Here is a 24,164-nt window from a genome sequence, read left to right as displayed (position 1 = left end):
CATGAATTGTCCGAAACCAAAAAATCAAAAAGTTTTAGATTCAGTGTGGTAATAGTTATTGCGCATATCAAGGGATGCCTGGCGGCGGCAAACACCTTATTGCCATCAGTTTAATGAGACAAACATCGGGGTGGTTCACCGGTAATGTCAAATAAAAAAATCTTATTTGACTACGAATACTTGGTATTCTTAAGATGGGACTATGCATCCAAAAATCAAAGCATTTACTTTTTCATGAATCTAGGTGGCAGCTTAAGTTGCTGCTGAAGAAATAAGTATCGACTATGAATACCGCCCCTTGTCTACTATTTCGAAGGTACCTTCACCATTTCACGGTCGCGTTCACCCGAGAGTTTTGTCCAATGAATTATCTCGATGTCATTATAAGCTATACCACGGCAAACGATAACTAATGTGCACATTCGTAGGTAATTGACTAAAGGAAAACTAGGAAGTAGTCAATTGGTTGTAGAATCAGGTTTGTGCCCGAAACTCTTGCTTGTCGTGTACTAAGAACATCAAGGAACATCCTCAAAGAAATATCTTCAACCAGGGGGCACCCTACGTAAAAGATACGTCCCTGAGCGAGGCAGCTCATGGAGAAGCTCCTCTACTCACCAGCTGTCGGTGAACGTAAAATGAAGTATTCGTCTCTGCATCCTCTTGCGGTGGCTCCCACAGAGAAGTCGCTGAGACGGCACTCTGGTGATCGTGGTAGTCATACTCGCATCTTTACGCAGACGCTCATACAGAGTGGTAGCGAGGATGACGCACCAGGTACAAGGAAGGTGTCTATCACGGTCTCTCGTAGAAGCTCCTACTGAGAGTCCATGAATACGAAGTCGATGGGAGTTACCCAGCCGCAGAAGCTCCTACAGGCTGGAGTACAGCTCCTTCTATGAAGACAGGATAAGAAGGCGCTGGTGTTTAGAAAGAAGCTCCTCTATTGAGCACCAGGTAGCCAGGAGTTAGTCGCTTCCAGTTGGCTAGAGAAGCTCCTGTAGACGAGTCGGAAGACTACTAAGGAAAAATGTGTGAGACGAAAGGTATGTCACTGACAGTTAGGTGACAGTGAGTGGTGGGGAAGAGAGTGACACTACTAGTTACGCTGTCTACTTTCTTTTTCTTCGCCGTGCGACTATACTACGATACTCTAAAGTTACACATTCATTTTAAAGTTTTAGCGGTTTAAAAATTATTTTTTAAAAAAGATTGACCCCTGCCAGTATGGCAACCCCGTATTACCCGGACCTGAAAACATGTTTTTTATTTTAGTTTTTACATATACTAAAACATATAGCATTGTCAAAAAAAAAATTTTAAGTGGCTTTTTTCAGAGAATGCCTTATATTGCAAACATTTTTTCGTTTTGTTTTATAGGAACTATAAACTTTTTAAATATGCCATGAGAGACAAAAAGTACAAACCTTGACCCGCTCTAATTTTTACATTTGTTTAAATAAATTATAAATATTTGATATTTGTAATTGTATCTAATAAGACTTTAGTTTGTGCAAACTGTGAACCTGACCCAGAGATTTCAAATTTTGACCCCGATCACGTCACGTGGAGTGCCACATATATACACTATACAGTCAAAAATTGTCAGTACGCCTGACGTGCGAGGAATGGAAATTTGATGCTGAATTAAAAAAAAAATTTAAGGTAGAATAAAGTTAGAGTCTTGTAACTTAGATGGTTTAAAAGCTGATAAAGTTGTGCGTCTAAATGTACATCAAGAAATTTTTTTTCTTTTTTTAGCAAATTCTTCTTCTTCAAAAATCGTTTTTTGAGGGTTTTCAGTATTTTTCTTCTTCATGGAGGAATCATTGTAATACCGAAATTTTTCGAACTCGATTTTTTTAATGTATCTTTATGTTTTTCGACTTCGGGAATCCAAAAATCACATTTTTTAAAAATATTTCGTGTGTATATATAAATTATAACGTAATTATTATTTTACTATTGATTTTATTTCAATTTATAATTTTTACTTTAATCAATTTACGTTATTTACAATTTAATTTATTGAGATGCCAAGTTATTTTTTTGGGAAATAACTAAACCATTTTAAAATTAATTAATACTTTAAGTTACGCCTGCTGACTCAGAATTTTATTAGGAAAAAACATTCTAATAAACCGCGGTGAGGGGGAGGTAAGGAGAAACAACATAAATTAAATAGAATTTAACAGAAACAGTATTTATTAATATTCACTTCAATTTAGAAATTTTTAATTATAAAAAAGTGGCAGAAGGCCGATTAACAAAGAATTCATATTTTAATAATTTAATTATACATAATAATAATGAGATCGATTCAGGAGGAACGACTCATACAATAAATTTGGGACTCACCGCCATTGTGAAGTCGACGATAACGCCTCGTCTCACAAATTACAATTTTTTACATTTTAAATTTAGTTAAACCAAGAAAAAGAAAGAATAGAGGAAAAACACAACTAATCGGCACTGACACCAGGATAAGAATCAGAATAAAAATGACTGACAAATCAAGCTCGAAAGCGTTGCTACACATTGCCCTCTCATGTTGGTGTCATTCAGGAGCGACTCACGATTCGCCGCTGACTCGTCCCCGTATACCTGCCCGGTGACGAAATTTCGTTCCGGCCGGTCCCCCCACTCTGTGGCCTACCCCTACGTCCGTAATGGTTAGAACTGCAAATGTTCCTTAGCATGAAAAGAAAGTGAAACCTTTTTCTTTACAGGATCATGCGAGTGTTCCTGTGTAGGAACCTTAGCATGAAATTATTTTTATACATTTTCTTGTACAGGAATCTACAAAGGAACCTTAATAACTAATGTTTCTGCACAGGTTCTTGAACAAAATTTTGTACAGGATCCCTGTTCCAATATCTTGTAATGGATCCTAGTGGGATCCCGGGTAGGATTCTTAACATGATCCCTCAGGGAACCTTTAAGAATCCTATACATATTGGAACCTCTAGAGATTCTTTAAGGATCGTGTACAGGAAATTTCAGCTGGGTTCCAAAGCCAAAGAGTCAAAGAAAAGAAAAATAGGAGACAAAAGGATCGAGTTGCTGATAGAAAGTCGTACGCTAACGTTTTGAGCAAACTTCGCAAGGTGGTAAATCCGGAAGTCAGCTACATGAGAGTAGTAGGCTTTAGGCCTACCAAAAAAGGAGATCTCCTTTTTAGAATCGCAGGCGAATCCAATAAGGAGGCTTTCACTGCAAATGTTGCCAAGGCGGTAGAAAGTATGTGTAGGGTACAGTCTGTGGATCAAAAAGTTGTGTTTGAGATCCGCGAGTTGAAGTACCTTATCCAGGAAGAAGAAGTACAACAAATGTTACTCGAAAAGCCAGGAAGCTTAAAGGTGACAGTCCTAGGAACCAACATGCAAGGGATGAAGCTTGCAGTTCTAGTCGCCGACCAAGAAGAGGCAGAAAGGCTGGAGCATTTCGGGTGTATAATGATAGGTTTTATATCATGCTCAAATATGAAAAGATTGATGGTCACAAGATTTCATCGATGTCTTGATTATGGCCATATTGAACAGGTTTGTAAGGCGGCGGACAGATCGGCTGCGTGTTTTAGATGCGGTGATGCTGATCACAAGTTCGCAGACTGAAAGAGAAGCCCAAACTGGTTCTTCTGCAACGAGAAGTGTATGGTGATGATTAGTCTAGCCAAAGGGTGTTGTTTTTAGTTGGTCGACCAGAACAAGAACGGTCATCCCCACATAACCTAGGAGCACGGGCTCCAGGTATCTGCCTTGAATAACTTAAGATAACTTAAGGGGGTCACCCCGTGTGATAGTATCTATTTTTTCCATTTTTTGCGATTTTTTTTAAAACTACACGGAGAGAAAAATCATACTATATTCACATGAGCCACTGTTGCTTTTTTCACATAACATTATTTCATGTAAAAATCGTTTATCACGCAAGATATTTTTTCATGAATTATCTCATAATAATCTTTGTATTCATTCTTTCCGTCATTCATTCACATTTCCTTAGCACTTGAGGTTTCACATTATTATTAGATTACATATACATATGAGAGATTCTTTTTCAATCGCCCCAGCCCAAAAAGTCAATGTTCTGGGATTGGCTTCATACTTTGGTAAATTGTTGTCCTATATGATAGTAATAAATCCCTAAAATATAAACTCATTAAAAAAATATTTGTAGAAAGTAGAGGGGGTTGAAGTTTTGACGTTAAGGGTAACATTGTCATTTTCAAATCCGTTTAACTATGACAAAAGTTAATGGATTTTAATTTATCTATAATGAATTTTATTGCCCCAGTTTACCAGCCCGGCCCGAACAATCACCATGTGGTTATATGTACTGGAGAATAAAAAGCAAGAAGAAAATTTTTGGTGCCAACACCTTTGGGTTAAATCGGTTTAAATCACATCATGTAGGTTTATTGAATTGAACTAAAATTATAAAACATTTCAATATTAACATTTATTATTATTAGAGCAATATATGCTCGTAATCATGAACTTCTGAGGAAAACAAATATGTCAAAATAAATTAAACAATGTTTATATTTAAAAATTTTATAATTTTTTTGAGAAACTCATTAAACGTCATAAAATAATATTGTCATTAATCCCGAGAACTTCACACAGGCCCTGCTGTAATTGACTTACTCGAGGTCTGAGCCCGGGACAGGCCGATAGAGTGAGGGTATACTACTTCCCTTTTAAGGACACACTCTGTGATCGCTCGATTCGTCCAAACAGCCTTGGGTTGAGGGAAATTTTTTTTATTATTGTATATGCGATATAGATGATAGCCGTTTAATCCCCGTGAGTGGAAGTGGTGTATCCATACTTAACTTACCAACATCTATCCCAGAGGTCTTCACTCAGGCCTACCGTAATATCTGCCTCATGCGAGAACTTAACATAGGCCCGGGTTGGTAGAGTGGGGGTATAACACTTCTCCTCAATGGAGTGAAACGGCTACTGCTGATAAACATAGAGCAACCGTCTACAGTATACTAATTCTGATTGCAATTGGGACAGGACCCTACTTAAAATCCCCACATAGGCTCCCATATGGGAAACCACATGGGTCCCTATATAGGAAGCCATATAGTTCCCTATACAAAATCGTATACGTAATTGGAACAGGAATTTGAATAGGAAATTAAGTAGGAATTATCATATGAATACACATTATATCTTAATATCATGCGCAGTAGTTTTCTTCAACTTTTTCGGCTGCGCAATAAATTTTTTCATCTCTGTAGTCTATTAGGAACCTCTACTATTGAAAGATATATATCTTAGAGTTGAAAAAAAATATTCATTTTATAGGAATTGAAATAGGAATATACATAGGAATGTACATTCCTGTGTGAATGTGGATTCATATGATAATTCCGACTTAATTTCCTATTCAAGTTACGTATACGATTTTGTAAAGGAAACCATATGGCTTCCTATATAGGGACCCATGTGGTTTCCCATATGGGAGCTTATGTGGGGATTTTCAGTAGGGGACCCTTCGACCGACACTTGAACGGAAGTCACGCATGCGCACTATCATTTCTATCTCCGTTGCAAGTAATCCATCCGATAAGCGCATGGATTTCAAGCAAATTTCGCATTGAGTGGAGAAGAGTATTTACGACATGGACTTGAAGCAAATATAGTGCATGTTCCAAACTTTTCTTGCATAGAAATCTACGACCCTATAAACTCATGAATTTTGTCTAAAAAAAAGCACGTCTCAGGTGATGTGAATAATGAGTGACACAACCCATGTAAATATATTATGATTTTTCTCTCCGTGTATGCAAACATTTCAAATTTTTTACTGGACATTTAGTGCCATTTTAACAACAAGTACAAATTATTTTAAGTAAAAATACTTTAATCTTTTCGACTTATAATTCACGGAAATAACTTTGATTTTTAGACAGTTGTCCATCGGCGTCCACGATTCTGGCTGATTGAGTTATCAAAAATCAAAAAGTAAAATAACATTTTAATCTGTAGGGCTGTAGCTGCGCCGGAACTAGGATTATTTGAAAATATTAAAAATTGAATTTTTTATGCGGTTTTGAAATTTTTTTTTCAAAAAATCACGATTTTTTATGTCTATTTTGTCGTACAAGAAGAAAACCACTTGACCTTTTTTAATTATCCTTATTCCGGCGATAGCCACACATGTGCTGAACATGTTCTGTAAATTTGATCAAAATCGGTCAAGTGGTTTCTGAGATATCATGGACGCCAGTTCAAAAGAAGTAGTTTCGAGAAAAACGCGTTTGACAGTTTAAGTATACTTAACCACGCGCTTGAACATACTGGCTTATTAGTGCTAGCTATAACTTATTATTATCCAAATGTCCTAAATTTTGTTTTGCCAATATATAATTTTTCATAATCTCTATTTCTTATAATAGTCACCGTACATAAATTCCCTTTTTCGAATTTTGAAATAACATATGATACAATTAACAGAAATTTCATTTTACCTAAAATATCACGTCTTAGTTTTTATGCAGTTGTTTCCCATCTATTTGTTTTATATATTTTGATTAAAATTGTCGGTAAAGTAGATGTAGATTCTACATAAACAAAAAAAAATCTTTATTTTCTTTACCGACAATTGTAATCAAAATAATTATATAAAACACATAGATGGGAAACAACTGCTTAAAAACTAAGACATGATATTTTAGATGAAATGAAATTTCTGTTGTTTGGTTCATATGTTATTTCAAAATTCGAAAAAGGGAATTTATGTACAGTGACTATTATAAGAAATAGAGATTATGAAAAATTATATATCGGCAAAACAAAATTTAGGACATTTAAATTTCTGTGTTTTGTGAACTATGTCAAATAGCAAATAGTGTCAGTGAATTTAAGGTTATGTGGATTTTAGAAAAATAACAATTATAACAAATAAAGTTTAGAAAATTGAAATTTATGTAAAATAATATTTCAAAACAGTAAAAATTATACTAGATGAAAATTCTAGATAATTGAAATTCGAACATTTAAAACTTCTAACCAATGGTTAATCGTCAAAATAAAAATTATCAGAAAAATTCCTGAAGTGGATCACCCAAATTAAAGATTTACTGTATTTGCTTGGAAATATCGAAAATTGAAACATTATTATGAGTTGAAAAACTGCCTCAAAGGATTTTTCAAAAAAATTAAATTTCTCAAAGTTATAAACAATTGAAGTTTTTTGTAGTCTTAAGGTAAAAAATAAATATATTAGGACTAAGTTAACGGATCTTTATAAAAATTGGTATACTTACACAGAAAATAATACAGTTTTAGTTGAAAATTTTTGATTTTTCATAATTGTTATTGCAAAATTAATTGTTTATTTAAAAAAAAAACCATGTTCTCGTTGTCGAAGTCGTAGAAAGTTGATCCAAAGTTTATTGGAAAGAGAATTTCATAAGGATTCGAAAACCGTTTTAAAATTTCGTAGATCGCAATTAGCAAAAAAGTTATTGCGTTTTTTGTGTGACGCTGCGTGTCTCTAGCGCTAGCACGCAGAATGTATTTTGCTCAAAAAGTTTGGAAACTTACAAATATGAAATATCGCGAAAAGTACGAATTTTTATAAAAAATGTTCAAGACAAAAGTTGTTCCTAACAAAAAGATCTACATTTGTGAACCCAAAAAATTGGTTGTTGTTCTTAAATAAATCCTCTAATTTTCAGAATCAAATTCGTAATCTCTATGAAATTATATGTTTTAACGTACGTGTGAAGTATATGCCCAAAATATTGGTCTGAGGAATCTTACATTGAGCTCTAGACCTTATGCGAAAATTAACTTCGAATTTTTAATATGTTACCCCAAAAATCCCATAAGCCGCGATTTTTTTAAATTCACTTATTTGAAGAAAAATGTTAGGCCTAATGTCTAGGATTCTATCTAACGAAATTCGGATAAGTGAAACTTTGGTCAAATAAAGTATCGGGGAAATAAAAATTCTTAGTCTTAAAAATTTAGCTAAGTAGAATTTCTGTTAAATGACAATTCCATTAAGGGTATGTAGGCAAAGAACGTTTTTTTGTTGCTTGAAGCTGTCTCTGAAATGAAAAATGATTTCGGGTTAAAATTATGGAGCAATGAGTTTGTTTGGTGCAAGGAATCTCGCTGTTCTTCACATTTACTATAACATAACGTAAAAATAATAAAATTAAGCAATAAATAGTAAAATAATGTGTTTTATTCAAGTTCATTCAGTGGCCACTCGATCGAATTGGCGCTGTTCCCTGGAGCACTGACACACTCATGCAACGTCTGTGTATGCGCCGCCATCTTTTTTTTCCATTTTCATTTAAAAATGCCACTTTTTAAACTTCATTTTTTAATAATTTAACGTAAAATTATGTATTTTTTGGAGAACAGCGAGATTCCCTGAACCCAAATCTATCAAATTTCAAAATTTTAGACAGAAATATTTTCTCATTTTAAATTCAGATGTATACTACCAAAACACATGTTCCCATACTAGGTCACGTAGGAGGTTCCCACATACCCTTAAATAAAAATTAAATATAAAAGAAATTTTATTTCCTAATAAAAGGATAAATAGAAATTTGACAAAAGCACAATTTTAATAAATAAAAATTCTTCTTTATGAAAATTATTCTAGACATAAATTTTGTTAAATGGAAATTGTATTATTTGAAAATTTGAAATATTAGAAAATCTGCTTTATCAAAGTTCAGTTAAATAAAAATTCAAGAAAATAAGAATTTTTTTAAATAGATATTTTTCGATATTAAAATTGGACTCATTGTAAAATCTACTTTTCTAAAATTCTACTAAATGTAAATTCGATAATTTTTAATTCAACACAACAAAAATTCCGGCAAGTATAATTTGGGGAATATTCATGCTTCTTCATTTTTGAACCAAAAGAATTGGGCCCGGGGGCCAATGTGAGGCCTTACAGCAAAAAAAGTAGTCTTTTGAAATGAGACCACTAATATTGTGTATAAAAATCGTAATCCTCATAAAATTCTGCGTTTACACATGTGGTAAAAATGCACAAAATATTAGGCCCAATTTTAGACATTGGGCCCAACATTATTCTTCAAATAAGTGAATTTACAAAAATCGCGGCTTATGGAATTTTTGGGGTAACATATTAAAAATTCGAAGTTAATTTTCGCATAAGGTCTAGAGCTCAATGTAAGATTCCTCAGACCAATATTTTGGTCATATACTTCACACGTACGTTAAAACATATAATTTCATAGAGATTACGAATTTGATTCTGAAAATTAGAGGATTTATTTAAGAACAACAACCAATTTTTTGGGTTCACAAATGTAGATCTTTTTGTTAGGAACAACTTTTGTCTTGAACATTTTTTATAAAAATTCGTACTTTTCGCGATATTTCATATTTGTAAGTTTCCAAACTTTTTGAGCAAAATACATTCTGCGTGCTAGCGCTAGAGACACGCAGCGTCACACAAAAAACGCAATAACTTTTTTGCTAATTGCGATCTACGAAATTTTAAAACGGTTTTCGAATCCTTATGAAATTCTCTTTCCAATAAACTTTGGATCAACTTTCTACGACTTCGACAACGAGAACATGGTTTATTTTTTAAATAAACAATTAATTTTGCAATAACAATTATGAAAAATCAAAAATTTTTAATTTTCAAATTTTCAACTAAAACTGTATCATTTTTTATGGAAGTATACCAATTTTTATAAAGATTATAAAGACTACAAAAAACTTCAATTGTTTATAACTTTGAGAAATATAATTTTTTTGAAAAATCCTCTGAGGCAATTTTTCAATTCATAATAATGTTTTAATTTTCTATATTTCCAAGCAAATACAGTACATCTTTAATTTGGGTGATCCACTTCAGCAATTTTTACTCTTATGTTAAAAGGTAATTTGATTATTTAAAAATTAGAATAAATGATTATTCGAAAAAATAAAAATTGTGTCAAACGTTATTTCGAAATATTAAATTTATGTGAAATGACATTTCAAAAACATGCAAAGTATATTAAATGGCGATTATGATGAATGAATTTTAGGTTATGTAATTATTTGGAGAATTAATAATTGTGATAAATAACCATTCGGAAGAATGAAGTTTATACTAAAGAAGTTTTCGGCAAAATAAATATTATGTCAGTAGATAATTCTATTATTTAAAAATTAGAATAAATGATTCTTCGAAAAAATAAAAATTATGTTAAATGGTATTTCGCAATATAAAAATTATGTAGAATGACATTTCGATGATCAGAATTTCGATGTCTTGAAAATTATGAAATTGAAATTTGGAGGATAATCATGCGCCCCAAAATCGGTTATAAATTGGCTGAGTTACATTGCACGGCTCGCGAAAAAAAACATTTTGAGAAAAACGCATATAAAGTTTTCGATACATAGAAGAAGTGTTTTAACTATTGCCTTGATGACGATATGTATTCGAAAATAACTATTGCACTAAAACCAAGATTTACAATCAGACTTGCTAATGACAATTAATAAAATTATATTATATATATTATTATTATTATTATATATTTTATTGTAAAATAACAGTTGGCAAATATGAAGTTAGAGAATTGTTTCCACCTTCGTGTCGTATTGGTTTGCTACATAGATAAAATCTTTTAGGAAATTGACATGAATTCTATGTCAAAGGTCTTATCTACTGGTGTTATGTTTATATTCTCTTTGGAATTACGATCTTGCAGTTTAAGTTTTTAAACAACTGTCAACGCTATTTTATTTTGGACATCATTAAGAACAAATTTCACTAAAAATATGTAAGTTTTCAACCCTAAATAGCAAAAAGCGCTACATAGCGACTAGTGCTATTCGTAATCCCACTACAGTACTTCTGATTATTAGTTATCTAAAAAAAATTTGCGAGAAAATAGATTTTATTTCTTTTCTAAAAACTGTGTTTCTAATGCTTCACAATAAAGTAAAAATTTTCTTAATTCCATCACTTTAAACATTTACAAATGACAGAAAATCAAAATTTCTAACGAATAGTCTCATTATTTAGGAGATGTTCAAAATAGATTAACACTTAAGATAATAAAAAACTTATAGTCTGATTAAATTTACCTTGATTTACATTTTTCTTAATTTAACAGGTAGGCGACCAAGTGAATGGTTAAAATCTGAACCTGAATCATCGTGCAGTGACGAGAGTTTCCGTCATCATGTGACAATTGGTCCACATGGAGGTATTGATTGGATACGTAAGTTAGGATTGGAATCAACAGGAAGAAAATCTAGTGACTCTGAAATAAATGAAGCTAAAACAAGAAGAGGCAATGGAGATGAGTTATTGTTATACAAATCCACAGACTGTATTGTTTCAAAAGATTTTGGGTCTTCTTCAGACAGCGACCTCCTTCGGTAATTATTTAATACAATTTTTAATATAATGTAATTATAAATTAATATATTTTAGCATCAGAGAACTCCAAGAATTTTTCTGTTCATGTAATTGATACATTGTCCTCTTTTATCAATAAACATGACAAACCAATTAACAAGGATGAAGCCCAATTTCTTTTAGAGGCTTAGTAAGAAATTTTTAATTATATCCGAAAACAATGGCACGAATAAAAAAAATAAATAAAATAAATAAATTAATAAATTTTTAAATTTACTTTTGCCTGAATCAAGTCATCCAAACAGAACATTCGTCCGAAATAATTACTTTTGATATCGAAATTTAAATAAGACAAAATATCTGTAGCTGTACATACTTTATGATGTACAAAGAAACTGGTAAGAAGTAGTATTGGAAAAATTTACATATCGGCGATTGTAAGCAGAAACACACCATTTCAGGTGAGTAATGATTTGAAAATAATTCCATATCAGACGTCAAGTTTTTGTTAACAATTTTAGGTTGGTAACACGATAAATGAGAAACTGTTCAATAAAGAAGATACTATTTTGTTCAATTAAATTATTTACTTAAAGATTTTTTAAATGACATTTTTTAATTAATAGTTTTGATATGTCAGGTTAAAATTCTATCAACTTAACCATTAAAATTAAACAAACAAAATAATCTTTTTTTATTAAACAATTTCTCATTGATAGTGCTGCCAATCTAAAAGAGTAAATAAAAGTTTAACATATGAAATATCATATTCTTCAAATCTTTACAAGAATAGCAGGTTTTCCAAGTATTTTCTAGAATGTCATGTTTCTCAACACTCACCTGAATTGGCGTGTTTTTGCGCTCAATCGCCGATTTGTTTATAAAATATTTAAATTTTTATTAACATTAATTATGAGTAAAGTAACCATCTTATAATGGTAGACTTTCGTGTGTTAAAAAAACCACGAGCACCGTCCACATTAATCGAACACAAAATACTTAACTGAAATTACGCTAAAATAACCAAAGAGAGATTCCGACCAAGAAAAACCATCGGTGCATTGATGATCCCAAAACAAGATTAACCAAGAAACACCTCACCAACGTTGAAATGACGATACTAAGGCGACGTTGATGGACGCTGATAAATCAAAAATAACAAACGACAAATAACAACATAGTAACTCACATTTAGTTAACAAAGAATAAAGATTTATGTAACCAAACTACATAGTAATTAAGCGTGTAACGCGATACTTAATTATAAGTCCCTCGAAAGGGTCTTCCCTTTGATACGATCCAAAATCGACTGTCTATTAACGCCGACTTCCCCTAGATCTCCTAATCTGTTAAGAGGGGCGCGCTATCACTTTTCCTAGTAACCCCTATCGCCTCTATCCTTCTCTCTGGACGATTTTGTCGGCAGCACCCCGGAAAACCTAGAAAACGACGCTGACAATCGGGCCTTTAGGCAACACAAACATGCGCAAATCCTAACGCAGAAAAACAGCTAGAACACAGGTTCATGGCACGCTAACACGAAAAACTACACAGCTGACTTATCGAGAGGGGCAAAAACGCTGACAGATACCAACCAATATAAATAACGATTTACATCGTTACAATCTATATTGCTAATGTTTTACAAACTACAGTTTGATCTGAGAAAATTTTTTTTTGAATTGGTACACATCAGAAATTTTGCCTCATATAAGTAGGTACAATAAAACTTATTAAAATTCTGAAATTGAAATAGTTGTAAGCTACGCCCAGCATTTTGGATATTTTATTATTGATAGGCGGCACCACTTATCATTATTGTTAACAAAATAGTAGACCACTTTATAATTAAAATTCTCGAACGTTTATCGAGTAGACGAAACTTAAGAGCAACAAATCTTAGTGGCATAAAATGTGCATCTAATAAGTAGCATCTAACATTGGAACCCCCATTTTATTTCTTAACTTGCTTTTTACCCTATTGTAAGTTCCCATATGAGATCCGGTACAAGATCACTTATGGTTTCTCATTCATGTGAGATACAAACGTTGGTAAGGGGGATCAAGTATCTGAAGGGGAGGGAAGAAGTTGTCTGCCATATTAGTCGGGGAATGTTTTCTTGTTTCTGATTGGTTGATTCGCTGATTGGCTTTTGAGCATATGGCGGTAAATTTAAACGGAATATTCACAACATGAATGTGTTCTTATAACACAGCCCCACAAAAAAAACTGTCATGTACTTTTGACCGGAATACCCTAACCCTATGTATTTTGACGCACTGAACACGAATCCGAAGTCCGTTTTGCTCCATCACGTCAGGATTTTTTTCTAACCTCAAAAAACATGTCGGATTTTGAGAAGTAGGCGATTTTTTTAAAAATTGATGTATTAACTTCAAACTTGGTATCTGGGGGTTTTTTGTGTCGCTGATTACGAATCTGAAGTTAGATTTACAAAATGAAAAATGTCAGATCCAATATGGCGGACGAATTTTGAAAAAATTTTAAGATTTACTTCAAACTTGGTATCTAGGGGTGTTTTGGGTCGCTGATTACAAATCTGATGTCAGTTTTCAAAAATTGATAATGGCGTATCTAATGTGGCCGATAGAAGTCCATGTTGGATATGCCATTTTGAATTTTTGAAATATGACATCAGATTCGTAATCAGTGACCCAAAAAACCCACCGATACACTATTGCACATTAATTTTTGAAAAATTTCGTAAAATAATTTCCCCCTACCAAAAAAAAATTCAAGGGGTATTTCCCCCCCATAAATCAGCTTTTGGGGAAAAACAAAACATACGTGTCAAATTGTTTTCAAAAAACGACAAAACTGCCAAGTTTCAGAAAAATCGGCGTATGGCACTTCCCTAGTGTTACTTGTCAGCAACTTAGAAAACCTGTAGATACCAAATTTCATAATAATCTGACAATTTTTTAAAAAATAATTCCTTAATATTGAATCAGACATATCGAATTTCGGAAATCTGACATCAGATTCGTAATCAGCGACCCAAAAAACCTCTAGATACCAAGTTTGAAGTAAATCTTAAAATTTTTTCAAAATTCGTCCGCCATATTGGATCTGCCATTTTTCATTTTATAAATCTAACTTCATATTCGTAATCAGCGACACAAAAAACCCCCAGATACCAAGTTTGAAGTTAATACATCAATTTTTAAAAAAATCGCCTACTTCTCAAAATCCGACAGGTTTTTGAGATTAGAAAAAAATCCTGACGTGATGGAGCAAAACGGACTTCGGATTCGTGTTCAGCGCGTCAAAATACATAGGGTTAGGGTATTCCGGTCAAAAGTACATGACACTTTTTTTTGTGGGGCTGTGTAATTAATACTATAAAAAATTATTGAAATAGGTGTATTAAATATAATAATTAAATTATATAGAAATAATTGACTACATAATATAATGGTATTTTTAAAATCTTTTTAACAACATAACCTCAAAATATTCACTATTACTGTTTAAAATAATTAACCTGTGGAAAGTGATTTTCCTCTCCGACCTGCTGTTTATTTCCACTATTTTTCTTCTTCTATAAATATAATTTTTACAACTTTTTATTACACTGTTCTTCATGATTTTCACATTGAACCTAACATTTAGTCATATTTATTTTCACAACTAAGCAGGTTATGTGTCAAATACACTGCACATGTTTACATTTTCCGACGATTTCAACGTCACCAATCAGAACCCTAAAATAGTTTCTCCGACCAATATGGCCGCGATACATTAGTTCCCGCTTACGTCTGTCGGCGCATGCCCCGCAAGATAGTACTCCGTCCATATATTCTTAGGTCCATGATTTTCTCTATCAAGTAAAGTAAACAGTGACATAAATCGGTGACGTGAGACTTTCTGTTCTCCTTACTATGTTTGGTAAGATTGTTAAGTGGGGAACACTTTCCCACCTGAGAAAGAGTTGTACTTCGATTAGAAAGCCGACGACATGATCATTAGCTTCCTGAATTCTGAATGTATTAGTCAAGTCTTCATGCAAAGTATTGTGCAGTATTTAGAAAGTGTTCTAAATGCGTCTTTACTATTAAAGGAGGAAGTGAAAATAATTTATAATTATTTTTCCCTAACTTTTAGGTGATTTGATTTACAGTTATACTGTTAGTTTACAGTGGTTACAGTTCATCAATTCTCCCGAATAGTCATTTGCCCGAAAAGAAATTAAAATGCTGTCAAAGACCTCAACGCTTTAATTTTATTTATAGTGAAGAAAATTATAAACCCGACATTTATAAATCGCGAAATCAAGGATTTATTTATAGTTCATGATAATGAGTTAGCATATTTGAACCTCGAATAAGTAGATTTCTGTATCTATATTATTAAGCTTTAACCCCACTACGGTAAGACCCGAGAAATCTCGGGGTAAATAACCTAAACAAAACAACGGATTTACCTGATCCAAAATGCAAATTTACCCTATATGATAGCAACGGTAAAAAGTTTTTTTTAACAATGTTACATAACTTTTAATGTTTCTTGGTAATACACATGTAGTCTTCGAGTCTTTTTCAACAGTACATATCTGTTTCGAATAATCTATAGACGTTTTGCAATTACCAGGTTCGACATTTTTGACATTAAATATATTCGTGTTTTCGTGTGGGACATTTTCTGATTTATTAATTTGCTCAATATTTTTTAGAATTTAAGAAAACGATACATCGGGTTTGATTAAATTATTTGAACATTTATTTATTCTTATTTGTTGTTGGTTCACTGTCCTTTTCTTCAGGAATTTTGTTGTGGTTTGGACGAGTCTCGGCATATGACATATTAGTGTAAGATTTTTTATGATGGCCTGTACCCTATAAGTTTTTTTGAGTAACTGATGTCTATTTTTCTTTTCATTTAAATGGTTCTTAGTAGTTGTGTCTGTATGTGTGCTTTGCAAAGTTTTCTCTGTCTCAGAATAGGGTGGTAATAAGCTAATAGAATTAATATTTACATTACCATTATCTTGATATGACGTATTGTTTGGATCCATCGTACTTGAGTCATCTTGCTTTGGTCGCTCAGTGTTTGCTGCTGCTTTGCCCTTTGCTTTTTGTAATGCTACTGCGGAGACTTTGTGTAAGGTATCCGGTGCAAGACTGTTCAAAATTGAATTTAGCGTGGTTACGTTGCTCGATAACGCAAACTCTTTGATGTTGTTCCCCAATCAGCACGAAAACCTACAACAAACTTGCAAGAAGCTTGTCCTGCAAGATATGCAAGATTGCAGTGCAAACATGTAGCAAGATTGGTGCAAGCAACAAAATTTCCTCTAACGTCAAGCTTACAGGGCAACTTTCGTGCAAGCTTGCTGCAAGTTTGCAAAACTTAACATGATGCGCAGTTGTAAACGGAAGCTCCTACAGCTGCGCAATAAATTTTTTAACCTCCAAAACAGGATGCCCTTTATGTATATTTAGTAACAAAATATTTCGAAAATTTTTTTTTATGATTATACAAGCTTGCAACAAGCTTGCTTAACTACCTTGCCGCAAGAGGACATTTTGTTGCTTGTACCAAACTTGCTACATATTTGCACTGCAATCTTGAACAGCAAGCTTCTTGCAAGTTTTCGTGCTGATTGGGTCGTGATTGATGCTTTTTATTTTTTGTCATGACTTTTGACAATTTTCCAGAAGAATATGGTTTTCTTATCGAATTTACTTTTGACACCATTTTTGGGTTGACGTAGAAAACTTTTTCGAAATCACTCTCAACTATATGAGTCACTTTATCAATTTTTATCAATGATGATATTTTAGTATTTATTATGCATACTTTCTGGTTAACACTAAATTATATGCATCATAGGACACATGATATGCACCATATCACGAAATGATTTGCAAACTTTTTAGGAAAGAAAAAAAATGTCTAGTTTACGCGCTTTTACACCTCACAGTTGACGCCATTTTTCACGAAAAATGATGCGCGTAAGAAAGCATGTATTTTTCCCTTTTCACAGATTAACTGACGAGTTTTATGTGTATGCTCTATAAGTATTGTATCATGTGTTGAGTGTTCTACAAGAATATGTACAAGAACATGCTTATGTTATTATTATTATTATTATTATTATTATTATTATTATTATTCATGGAAACTAAAGAAATCAAGTTCAACGAGTCCGTGCTCGTGTTTTCGAACAAGATCTTCAGTTTTTCCTTACAGTTTACAATCAAAATCTTTAATGGCTGCGCAGTTGTTTTTCGCATGTATGAATAAAGCCGTTGTTGTCACTTTTGTGAACCCTAGCGTAACTTTCCTGAATGATTTTACCGATCAACTAATCGATATCCGGTTTTACAGTTTCTGATATGTTTTAATTGTGATGAGCTGCATGAAAGAATAAGATCGGATTTAGCCATTTTGTTTTCTGCTTTCCATGCCAATTACGAGAATTACCGATTACAGATCGGAAGAAAGACACCTTACAACGTTAGCCTATATACAGTCGCTCAATGATTATTCGGCAGTATCTCTCACATTCGAAAACAGGTAATTAGGAAGAAAAACTTGAAAACTGTAACTGAATTGAATCAAAGTTAATCGGACCTTACAACCTTACAACGTTAGCCTATATACAGGCGCTCAATGATTATTCGGCAGTGTGCAGACTTCAGGGCCCCTACAGGGGCAAACGTGGAAGATCCATGAGGACGAATTCACGGGAGCACCATGAGGGTCCCACTCTTTGCTCTCACGGGGTGTTTTCGGCATTCACTCAGAGTTAACTCTAGAGTTAGCAGTGGTGCTCAAATGTAAATTTTGATTTTCAGTTCATCTGTTGGTTGTGAACGTTGTTGATTGGCAATTTGGCATAGACGATTCATTTTGATTGGCGCAGGGTTTGCAATTGTAACAACATGTGAAACAGACCTTTTATTCTAGTAATGTAATGTTAAAATAAAATTTTTTGTTTCTAGATTTCATAAAAGTCCCCAAAAATTTATTACTAAATGACCCAGACTTAACTCTGTTTTCTTGCGAGAGTAAAGAAAAAGGGTCAGCCCTAACCTTTAATGGCCGACAAAATTTGTGTACGGATTGTTTGTTTTGAAAAGTGTAAATTGAAACGTAAAAATTTATTTTTATTAAAAATTATTTTAACTTTTTATTTATAAAAAACAACTTTAATTAAAATAAATAATCTAGTTTCTAAAACAATTCAGATTAATTAAAGTTAGGGAAATAATGAAAAATTTGAAAATTATAAACTTTAAAAAAACAACACGTTTATGGGTAGCAAAAATATGTTCCATTTTTAAATGAAAAACAAAAAATACGTATAAATTAAAAAAAAATAAGCAAACAAGGACAACTAACTTCAAACTCAGGGTGATGAAAATAGAAAATCAATTATTTTATTTAGGTAAATAAATTTTCAAAGATAATATCATTGAGCACCACTGTTAACTCTAGAGTTAACTCTGAGTGAACGCCGAAAACACCCACGGTTGCCTTACTCAAAAAAATTTCTAAGTCAAAAAAAAAAAATTTCTGCTCAAAAAAGTTTAGTTCAGAATGCATTAAATAAAATTTTACAGCATTTGAAATAAACATTAATTGACTTTTAAAAAAAAAACGAAACCTCGAAGTTGTGGAACTACACGAGGGCACCTTGCAGAACCGCGCTGTTTGCCCTCACGGTTGTCTCACAAGTCAAAAATTTTGCTAAGTCAAAAAAAAAATTTTTTTCTGATCAAAAAAGTTTAGTTCAGAATGGATTGAATAACATTTTGAAGCATTTGAAATAAACATTAATTAACCTTTTAAAAAAACGAACCTCGAAATTGTGGTACTACACGAGGGCACCTTGCAAAACCCCGCTGTTTGCCCTCACGGTTGCCTTAGTCAAAAATCTTTCTAAGTCAAAAAAAAATTTTTATTATCAAAAAATTAATGCTCACAATGTTTCAGAACAAAAAATAACAAATTTTTAATAAAAATATTTTTACACTTTTTTGAAAAAAACACACTCACATATGGCAAGATACATGAGGACCATCGTAGGGGCCCGCATGGATCGCCCTCATAATCGATTAGCAAAATTTTCTAATTCCAAAAGTCAAATATTTTTTTATTACCAAAAAATAAATGTTTACAATGATTCACAACAATGAAAAACGCGTTTTTAATAAAAATTACAGTTAAATATTATTTAAATAATTGGAACGTTAATTAATAAATTCAATTAAAGTAGTAATTTAATTTAGAAATGGAAGAATTAGTAAATAAATATGTTATTTATTCATAATTTAAGCTTATTCAGAATTTAAGCTTATTTATTACTAATTATTATTATTAATATTGATGATTAAAAAACATTAAGGCAAACATGAGGGCAAGATGAGGGCAAACGTGAAAATCCATATAGAATGCATGAGGATATTCCATGAGAGCACCCATGAGGGGAAGCATGCATTATTAAAGAAAAAATTTTGTCCTTAAAGGGTTGTGGAATTACTTATTAGTGTTTACAATCATCAAAATTTCTCAAAACTTTAAAACCATAGGAAGAAGTTTTATATTTTTACACTATAAAATTTAAAAAATAGCACAGATAAGAAAGAAAATTGAAAGTACTTCATGTGAAATAATATTTAATTTTATAAACTTTCTGGAAAAATATAATTACATTTGTGTTAAATTTTAAAGTTCTATAGCAAATAACCCTGTCTAAATTTTACACATTTCGGTTATATTTTTCTAGAATGTTTGTTAATATTTTTTAATTAAATATACTTATTATTAAGTACTAAATTAAAATAGCACATTATTTTATAAAAAATTTTAATCACTAGACTGGAAAATCGACGCCTCCTGTTCATATAATGCTTATTGAAAAGCCAATGTAATACAATTCTTATTCAAGATTTTGTGGAATAAAAGTCTTATTCGAAATTCCGGGGAATAAAAGTCTTATTCGAAGTTTCGGGGAATAAAAGTCTTATTCGAATTTCCGAGGAATAAAAGTCTTATTCGAAATTCCGGGGAATAAAAGTCTTATTCGAAGTTTCGGGGAATAAAAGTCTTATTCGAATTTCCGAGGAATATAAATCTTATTCAAGGTTCCGATTTATAAAAGTCTTATTCAAATTTTCGTGTAATAAAATTTCTTTTCAGAATTAAATGCGAGAAAAAACAAATCCTTTCTAAGATTGCAATCAAAAAAATTCTTATTCAATATTTCGTAGAAGATTGAGGTTTAATATATAAATAAGTTGAAAATAATTTTTAAATATATTTGTTTTGTTTCAAAAGATTTTATGTTATAGGTTTTTCTGGTTTTCTGGTTCTCTCCTGGTATTGGTTCACTTGCACATTCGCTAATATTTGATTCGATGAATACTTTTTTTCTAGAGTCTTGAGGAACTTATACATCTGAAAATTGTACTTGGTACCTTTTTCTATTGAAGCATCTTTCAAAAAATTTATATTCTCTTCCAAATTAATTTGCAAAATTTATTAATTGATCAGTCTACAATACATAAACTTAAGAACATTTTTTTGCAAAATTAATTAATTAATCTATAAAGCACAAAATCTGCGACATTTTTTTGCAAGATTGTTTTTGTCAGATTAATTTTGCAAAATCAATTATACGACTGCAAAATTTTTTGCAATATTGATTTGGTAAAATTAATTTAGCAGAAAAATTAAGCAAAACGTATGCAAAATCCATTAAGCATAAAATTTGCAAAATTTTTTTCCGATCAGTATTTTTCGAAGTATTATTTAATCAATTGTTGCCGTTCATTAACTTAAAGTTATTTGAAACAGAAATATCTTTATTTTATATTTTGGATTCTGTTCACATATAAATGTGTAAAAATGTGTATAAATTAATTCTTTTGGTTCTTCAATTTACATGAAATCTGTTATTCCTTAAGATAAATTTGTATGCAAAAATGGTAAAAGTTAATTTAAATTTATCTTATTTTTTTATTCATCATTGATTTATTTTTCTAACCATTAATTATTACAATAATGACTTAAATATTTTATTTTTATGTCGTCGCAATATTGATAAATTCTTGTTAATAAAAAAAAATTTTATGTTTTACATGAACCTACTTTAAATTACATATCAGTTGAAGTAGATTGCTCCTAAATTCACTTCATTCAGGAAGGCCTGATAGGTTAATACTGTATTCCGATAGATTTACATAAAAAATAGTCAGCATAAAATTAATTTATTTAATAGAAATTTCTCTAAAGTTTGTTTTAAAAATATCAAAAAATTAAAAAATTTTCTGAAATCTAAATTACTGCATGTTATGTCTTTTGTCAATATTGTCAAAAAAAAAGAATTTCATTTGCTCCTAATTTCATTTTTTGACAATTGACAAAGAACGGAATGTCATTCCATAATCTTGTTGAAGAGATAATTATTTAATTATCTACATAATATAATTGTGATATTTTGTTAGAAAATTCGTTAGTTTTAAAAATGCTGAACAATTAGGTAGAGAAATGGATTTCTTACGGATTCTTCAACATATTAATTGAGCTGGTTTGTATTATAAAAACGGAACTTTGTAAAATAAGATTTTATAGTAAAATTCAAATATGATTAAAATTCTTCTTATATACAATTTCATCTTTTTAATGAATAATTTTTAAATTATTCTTATAAATAAATATTATAATACATTTTATGATTATAAACCTTCAGTTTTATTATAATTCTTTTACGAAGTTTAAAAAGTTAACAAAGTTAAGTTTATAAAATTATGTGAAATTTTATCAATAATTATTCAAAAAGTAATCATTAATTTAAGAAATAAAATGTAATTAAGTTAAAATTTACGTCTACCGTTTTTTGTGTAGATATGTGAGAATACAGTATTAACCATTCCAAAATATACTTTGATTTGAAATGGATTCAAGAGCATCTACTTCAACTGGTAAATAATTTAGATAAAATAATTGGAATAAAAATATAATATAAACATAAAATCTTGTAATACATAAAATTTTGTCTTTCCTTAAATAATTTTTCATTAATTTGACAACAATAAAATATATATTTAAAAATCGTTTTTATAATAATTTATTGCCATAAATAAATAATTAACCAAAATAAATAAGGGGCGCATGAATAAGTTCTAAAATTAATTTTTTAGAATTTCCATTTCTTAGAATTTCATTAAATAGAATTTTCTTTTAACCGAATTTTAATTTGACGGAATTTCTATTTATCTGCTTTACTGTATTACAGAATTTTTATACAACCGAACATTCAATTGACAGAACTTCTATTTCATCGAATTTTTATTTCTCAGAACTTTCATATGCTCGATTTTTTGTTAAACAAAATAGCCATTTAGACGAAATCTAATTAGACAGAATTTTAATATAGAGAATTTACTTTTATGTGAAGTTTCATTTTTTAGAATTATTATTTCACAGAATTTCTATTTCATCGATTTTTTACATTACAGAATTGTCACTTATCCAATTATTCATTTAACAGAATTTTCATTTGATCGAATTTTTATGTGCCAGAATTTTCATCTTTTCGAATTTCCATTAAACAGACTATTCATTTAAACGAATTTTTATTAAGTAGAATTTTAATAGAAAGAATTTACTTTTAGCGCAAGTTTCATTTTAAAGAATTATTATTTAGCAGAATTTTAATTTAATCAATTTTATACATTGCAGAACTTTTATTTAGTCGAAATTTAATTTAACAGAATTTCTATTTGATCGAATTCAGATTTGTCATAATTTTTATTAATTCGAATTTCCATTAAACAGAATATTTATTAAGACGAATTTTTGTATGACAAAATTTCCATTTCACCAAATTTTTATTTTTACGAATTCTTATTTGAACGAATTTTCATTTGAAAGAATTCTTATAACGTCGAATTTGTATTTGTCCGAATTTGCAAATGGCCAAATAAGCATCGGGCAGAAACGATTCGGCGCGAATTTTAAAATTAACCAATCAGAAGTTATCAAGAAATTTATGATTGGTTAATTTTAAAATTCGCGCTGAATCGTTTCTGCCGGATGCTTATTCGACCATTTGCAAATTCGGACAAATGCAAATTCGACGTTTTAAGAATTCCTTCAAATGAGAATTCATTCAAATAAGAATTCAAACAAATAAAAATTCAGTGAAATGGAAATTCTGTCGTACAAAAATTCGTCTAAATAAATATTGTTTAGTGGAAATTCGAATTAACAAAAATTCTGACAAATCCAAATTCGATCAAATAGAAATTCTGTTAAATTTAATTTCGACTAAGTAAAAGTTCTGCAATGTTAAAAATCGATTAAATTAAAATTCTGCTAAATAATAATTCTAAGAAATGAAACTTCCGATAAAAGTAAATTATTTCTATTAAAATTCTACCTAATAAAACTTTGTTTAAATGAATTGTCTGTTTAATGAAAATTCGAAAAGATGAAAATTCTGACACATAAAAATTCGATCAAAAGGAAATTCTGTTAAATGAATATTTCGTTAAGTAACAATTCTGTAATTTGAAAAATCGATGAAATGAAAATTCTGTGAAATAATAATTCTAAAAAATAAAAATTCGGATAAAAATAAATTCTTTCTATTAAAATTCTGTCTAATAAGAATTCGTCTAAGTGGCAATTCTGTTTATTAAAAAATCGAGCTTATGAAAATTCGATTAAATAGAAGTTCTGTCAAGTGAATGTTCGGTTACATAAAAATTCTGTAATGTAAAAAATCAGTTGAAAAGAAATTCTG

General features: G+C 30.9%; 1 protein-coding gene across 6 annotated transcripts in view; it reads left to right on the top strand.

Annotated features, from left to right (window-relative positions):
• LOC127288896 (anoctamin-8) overlaps positions 1 to 24,164 on the top strand; it is a 207,592-nt gene that overhangs the window by 174,403 nt on the left and 9,025 nt on the right. For all 6 annotated transcript variants that reach the window (XM_051316597.1, XM_051316598.1, XM_051316596.1 and 3 more), the window contains one exon: positions 11,138 to 11,405. In XM_051316597.1, the coding sequence (XP_051172554.1) occupies positions 11,138 to 11,405 (268 nt within the window). The remainder of the gene's footprint in view (positions 1 to 11,137; positions 11,406 to 24,164) is intronic.

This window comes from Leptopilina boulardi, unplaced genomic scaffold (genome assembly GCF_019393585.1).
Source record: "Leptopilina boulardi isolate dan_hultmark-lab unplaced genomic scaffold, ZJU_Lbou_2.1 LbouV2_397, whole genome shotgun sequence".
NCBI lineage: Eukaryota > Metazoa > Arthropoda > Insecta > Hymenoptera > Figitidae > Leptopilina > Leptopilina boulardi.
Note: the sequence above shows the minus strand (reverse complement) of the source record. Positions and strands in the feature narration are given on the sequence as shown.